Source organism: Anopheles bellator, chromosome 2 (genome assembly GCF_943735745.2).
Source record: "Anopheles bellator chromosome 2, idAnoBellAS_SP24_06.2, whole genome shotgun sequence".
Lineage (NCBI taxonomy): Eukaryota > Metazoa > Arthropoda > Insecta > Diptera > Culicidae > Anopheles > Anopheles bellator.
In genome coordinates this window covers 3,950,776-3,957,091 of record NC_071286.1, presented here as the reverse complement: position 1 = coordinate 3,957,091, position 6,316 = coordinate 3,950,776, and the positions used below count along the sequence as shown (strand labels likewise).

The following is a 6,316-nucleotide window of genomic DNA, read 5'->3' as shown; positions in this document are numbered from 1 at the left end:
TCTCCGCTTCTATTCCCACTCCTCCTTCTGGTGTGCCTCAAGGGAGCACCCTTAGCCCTCTCCTTTTTCCCCTTTTTATCAACGACTGCTTTTCTGCCCTACATCCCGTTAATTTCCTTCTCTATGCCGACGATGTCAAATTCTGGCTTCCAATTGCATCCCCTAATGATGCAATCTCCCTCCAACGTGCTATTGATGAGTTTGCCGATTGGAGTGCCTCGAACGGTCTCTCTCTGTCCTCCTAAGTGCTGTGTCATTTCCTTCTGTAAGTCTAGCTCCAGACTTACTTGGAGCTATACTCTCCATGGCTCTCCTCTCCCAAGGGTGTCTACGATCAAGGATCTCGGTGTCCTACTCGATGACTCTCTCTCCTTTTCCCCTCAGGTGGAAGCAGTCATGGCAAAAGCCAACAAAGCCCTCGGCTTTGTGACTCGCATGGCATCTGAGATCCGCGATCCCTGGTGTCTCAGGGCACTTTTCTGTTGCTGGGTCCGGTCCCATCCTTGAGTATGCATGTGTGGTGTGGTCCCCCGCCGGCAGCACTGCCATGATCCGCCTTGAGAGGGTTCAGAGGAGCTTCACGAGGTGCGCCATCCGTCGCTTTGTTGGTGCTGCCTCCCCTATCATTGCTATTCTAAAAGAATGCTACGGACGGCCAGAGCTAGTCGTCGAATCCCTAGTGGATAAGATCCGCTGCATGCCCACCATCAAAGAGCACTACTTCGAAATGCTGGTGGAGTACGGGCTAGCCATCCGAAATTTGTGCGCCGCCATGAGTGCGACGGGGTTGCACAGTTATTTTTGGTTCGTGTCCCCGCAGTCCAATGGAAGGACAGTGAATGACGTGTGACATCACGCTTCAGCTTCTCTGATCATGTCGAGATCAGCTTCGTGGTTGGAGAGAAAAATAACAATTGCGGGGTGACATTGCCGAGAGTTGAAGCACTGCCAAGGTGGAAGGTGGGCCATATTTCAACAAGGATGCGTTTCTCGGAGCGCAGGAAGCGGCAGATTTCGACGGGGCAACTACGATTGCCGAGATTACACGCAGGCCGACCAGCGCCTGCAGCAGGGTGATGCCTTGCGTCCGACGCAAACCGGACAAACATACTGGTAAGCCCGTGTACTGGTGGAACCCTGAGATCGAAAGGCTTCAGAAGCATTGCCACTGGGCACCGAAGCGACTGCATGTCCAGGCTACAGCAGAAAAGCGCAAACGGCTAGGACAAGAAATGAAGGAAGTAAAGCGATTGCTCACACATGGCATCCGGCGTCAGGGGGCAGAGTCAGTGCAAAACCAGAAGGAGATAAGAGCGAGTGTTTTTGAACCGTATGGACAAAGTCATTATAAGAGAAGGCGAATAAACGGACCGGGACCAACAAACCGGATTGGACCGATTACTCGCCCACTTGATTTTGGAGTTACAAAAAGTCGCTGATCCCGAAGGTCAAGCAATAACTAGCGTGAGGAGTCGCACGGTAACGGCTGGGGTCCCGCAGGATTCCATCCTCGGCCCGACGTTGTGGAACGTTCTGTATGATGGCTAGCTACGGCTAGCTCTCCCCAGGGGTACCAACATATACGCATACGATGACGACGTACTTCTGACGAGCTTCGGGTATACCCAAAGGGGAGCCACTCGGACTGCAAAAACAGCAGTCTGTTTCCAAATGACGTCGATTTGGGGCAAAGGTTATTGCAGATTTCAAATATCAGCGACGGAAGCAAGGCGATGCAGTTCCTGGTTATCCGGATGTGCGTTCTACTGATGGTCTTGGTCGTATGTATACAGTTCATCCAAAAAATGATGATTGCTTCTATTTGCGGTTGTTGCTGGTAAATGTGCGTGTGCCAACGTAATTTAAGTCACTACGCACTGTTAATGGAACAATACACTCAGTCAACTATCTATAGGCGCACCCAAGTTTTACGCACTTCGCCATGTTTGCAACGTATTTTTTTAATAATGACAATTTTAGTGTGATTTTTTTGTGCTTGCTTGTGATAGTGTGTGTGCAGCATTTGTCAAAATTAGTATATATCAATTTCGTGACTGTCAATTTTGTATACACGCACTTTGAATTTTGCTTCCGAGAGTAAGTTTCGTGACGAGTTTTTCAAGTGAAATTTTTAAATATGCCAAAAGGAAGTGTTTTAAGTGAAACACAAAAGGGATTGATAGAGGCATATAAGCAGGAGGGTGTAGCTATTCGAGAAATGGCTCGAAGAATGAAGAGATCCGATAATGTGATCCGTAATTACTTAAAGGATCTTAAACGATATGGAACTGCGAAGAGTACTCCGAGAAAATCCAAGATGTCGATGAGAACCAAGTGAAACATTGTTAAATTGGCGTCAAATTTGACAATATCGCTATCAAAAATCAAATCTACACTGGATCTGCCAGTGAGCAGGGAAGCTGTTGCAAATTATTAGGGTCCTTCCACACCGGTGCCAAACAAGCGAGCGACAGCGTTAGTTCAACCGGCGAGCACTAGGGGGCGCCGGAGAAAGTCAGGCGAAAGATCAGAGAGAGAGAAGAGAGAAAAGGAGTGAGAAGGGAGAGAGAACGAAAAAGGACGAGATCGAACTAGCCCGCTGAACAGAGTAGTCGATTTTTTATTTGCACGCCACTAATTACTAATACTAAGTGCAAATAAAAATACGCTCTAGCGGCGATCTACACCACACTATACTATATTCTACACTATAAAATACAACAATAAAAAATCGACTAAGTGAGAGTGAATTAAACGCACGCGGTTGCGCGTGCTGGCAATGACCCCTGCCCGCACCAAGGGCACAGCGGCGTCATCCGCGATGACGCCAGCCGGCACCGAGCAAGCGAACCCAGCCAGCAGGAAAATGGCGTCACCACCAGCACCCGCGATGGCGGGTAAAACCAACCGACAGGCTGAACGGAACCTCTGCCGGCTGAAGTTGAGGATGCTGGAGGAGGAGCTCGCCAAAGAAAGAGAAAGGCTGGAGGAGGAGCTCGCCAAAGAAAGAGAAAAGGAGTGAGAAGGGAGAGAGAACGAAAAAGGATGAGATCGAACTAGCCCGCTGAACAGAGTAGTCGATTTTTTATTTGCACGCCACTAATTACTAATACTAAGTGCAAATAAAAATACGCTCTAGCGGCGATCTACACCACACTATACTATATTCTACACTATAAAATACAAAAAATATTCGCCAGGTTTTGCTAAAAAGCCCGAATATAACTCGAGCAAAAATGTCCAATGCACCAAATCTAAGCCTACTACACCAACAGAAACGTGTAGAATTTGCGAAACTGAACATGGCACGTCGGTGGTACATGGTATCTTTGGGTTTTCTTCTGCTTTTTGAAGAGCATATTTTGTATAACAAAAATCAATTCCTTTTTCGGTTTTTTTATTGTAGGTGATCTTTTCTGATGAAAAAAAGTTCAATTTGGATGGGCCGGACGGTTTAACAGGCTGTTGGCGCGATTTACGCAAAGATCCGCAGTACTTCTCCACCCGTAACTTTGGAGGAGGATCTCTTATGGTGTGGCTTGGGTTTTGCTCTGCGGGCAAGCTCAAGCTGGCTTTCACATCTTGTAAAATGAACTCCAACGATTACATCCAGCTTCTAGAAGACTGTCTGATCCCGTTTAAAGCTGCCCACCGCCGAAAAAATTGGGTTTCAGCAAAATAATGTCCGGATCTAAATCCAGTTGAAAATGAAAATGTCAAATCCGGATCTAAATCCAGTTGAAAATGTCTGGGGAATATTGGTTAGACAAATTTATGCGGATAGGAAGCAATATAGCTCTGTTAAGGCATCCATTTTGGAAGCTTGGGAACAAATGCACCCAATAATTTTGAAAAACCTGGTTAACAGTATGACAAACAGAATTTTCCAAGTCATTCAGCGATCAGGAAAGCCAACTGACTATTAAACCTCACAATAAATACAGAGACTTGAAAAAAAACACGTATTGATCATTTTATTAGGTGCGCCTATATTATTGTTTTTGCTTTCATGCCTTCTTCTTGGTAAATGTTTCGTCCGTGTCATTACCGTCAATGTTTCCCGCAAACCATTGGTTACCAGCTTGTTCGTTGCGTTGCGCCTGATCGATTAGCTTTAGTTCTAAGTTTATGGTTAAGTTCTATTGTCAATTAGGCTAAGTCGCCCGTTGACCTTTACAAACAAACAAATAAACAAATAATATTAACTTGACAGTGCTTATATCGTATTTGGTCGAAAAAAAGCTAAAAATCAAACAAACTCAATCCAACTAAATGGGTTTATTCATAATTTTTCTTACTTAAAAAAGTCCCAAAACCAGAAGTAGAATCGAAAAGACGGTTTGGAAGATACGGTAAAAACGTGGGTGCACCTATAGATAGTTGACTGAGTGTATTCCCAACATATCGAGCTGCATGTGACTTACTTAATTTACTAGAAAACGATTCCCATTTAGAGGGATGCTATACGATCTGGTTTAGCACAAGCGTGTGCTAAATCTGCTGCAGGGACCCACCGCGACTGACGTGACGTGTCAGGCGCGGTGGTAACGGCGATAACGGTCAGCCGCCAGACGAAATGTCATATCGGACACGCGGTGACCGGATATCGCCGGCTCCGAGGCCCGAGTGAGCGCCGAGCACCCTGCGTGGGTGACTCGGGCTCACCTTGGGTCACCAGCGATGGGGATCGTGCGATCGGCACCGGGACCCATCGCTCTCTTCCTTCGTGGACTGCTCGACGTAACAGACGTAAGTAGAACCAAGTAAAATAAAATCGCAAAATACCATCTCCCGTGATCTTCGTGCGTCGTGCACGAACATTTTGGTGACCCCGACGTGATTTTGATCACGTCTTGTGAGTTTTCGTGACTCCGTGAAGACGTAGACGTGCGTCTCCCGTGACTCTTCGCGCTCCGTGTGCGCCAATACTCCCGTGTACCCTTGTGTCGCGTCGGTGCGTTGGCTCCCGTGCCTCGAGCTCCGTGCTCCGTGCGCTTTCAGGTACTTTGTTGGTCGTACGCGCGCGCCATTTCGTGTGATCCCGTGCTTGGTGCGTTCATTTGCTCCCGTGCCCACGCCGTTACTGCTCGTGCGCGTGTGTTCGTGTGCTCGACGAGGGCTTCCGCACTTCGTTCCCGCGTGTTCCGCTCCGGTGTACGTGCGCGTGTGTCCGTGTGCTCGACGAGGGCTTCCGTACTGTATCCCACTCCCGTGTGTACGTGTGCGTGATGCCGACTACGAAACTGCCATCGGGCGATGAGTCGCCGGCACCGTGCGCCGACGGTGACGCTGGTCGGCCGCCGAAGGCCGAAGTGTCGAGCGCCAACAGCGATGGCAGACGCTTGGGTAGCGGAGCCGTCGACTTCAGGCATGTTTTGAGCTTCAAAATCAGCTCAAAGAGGACCCTGAACCCCCATACTCACCGGACCTGGCCCCCTGTGATTTCTTTTTGTTCCCCAGACTCAAAAGGAATATGAAAGGAAAGCGCTTTGCCACTGTGGAGGAGGTGAAACAAAAATCGCTGAAAGACTTACAGGACATCCCGATGAGTGAATTTAAAAACTGTTTTGAACAATGGAAGAATCGTTTGGAGAAGTGCGTTGTGGTCAATGGCGAATACTTTGAAGGGGATCAAAATTTGGTGTTAAAATATTGAGAAATAAAGAAGTTATGACGAAATTCCCGTTTTTTTTGGGTCCCCCCTCGTACAATGGCGCATAAACGTGCATTAGAAGCACTTAATCGAACATTGAAAGATCTACGCAATGACTCGAGATGTTTTGGAGGCACAATGATTTTACTATCTGGAGATTTCCGCCAAACACTACCAGTAATTCCAAGATCAACGGCTGCCGACCAAATATACGCTTGCCTCAAATCATCGAACCTATGGCGCTATGTGAAGACACTTCAGCTGACAACAAAAAACATGAGAGTTGTTTTGCGCGTCTCTACACAACAGTGAGGCAAGGTACAACAATGATTGTTATCAGAAATTTAGGTGATTGGTAACCATGCTAACTCATGTTGTCACCACGCATAAAATATAACTCATTTACGAAACGACTACTTTGTTAATTTTTTTCTTATTACCATTACCACCGACAAAGCTGCCAGACAATAAACAAAACGAAACAATAAAACCAAAATGCAAATCCTAACAGAACGGTAAATCGAATTAAATGTTGGAATAGAGAAAAAGGAAAGAAATGGAGAAGAATGGAGTAGAGTAAGAATGATGTACACCCCCACCCAAAAAATGCGCTGTTCAAATGCGATTACCTCTAATTTGCAATTCGTGTTTCATACACTTGAA

At 46.8% G+C, this 6,316-nt stretch overlaps 1 protein-coding gene across 1 annotated transcript in view; it reads right to left on the bottom strand.

Annotated features, from left to right (window-relative positions):
* Positions 1-2,273: 2,273 nt before the first annotated feature.
* The window catches only part of LOC131212013 (tigger transposable element-derived protein 1-like), a 21,386-nt gene continuing 17,343 nt past the window's right edge, over positions 2,274-6,316 (bottom strand). The window contains exons 5-6 of the mRNA XM_058205725.1: positions 5,198-5,380; positions 2,274-2,288 (exon numbers count right to left, since the gene is read on the bottom strand). Of these exons, the coding sequence (XP_058061708.1) occupies positions 2,274-2,288; positions 5,198-5,380 (198 nt within the window). The remainder of the gene's footprint in view (positions 2,289-5,197; positions 5,381-6,316) is intronic.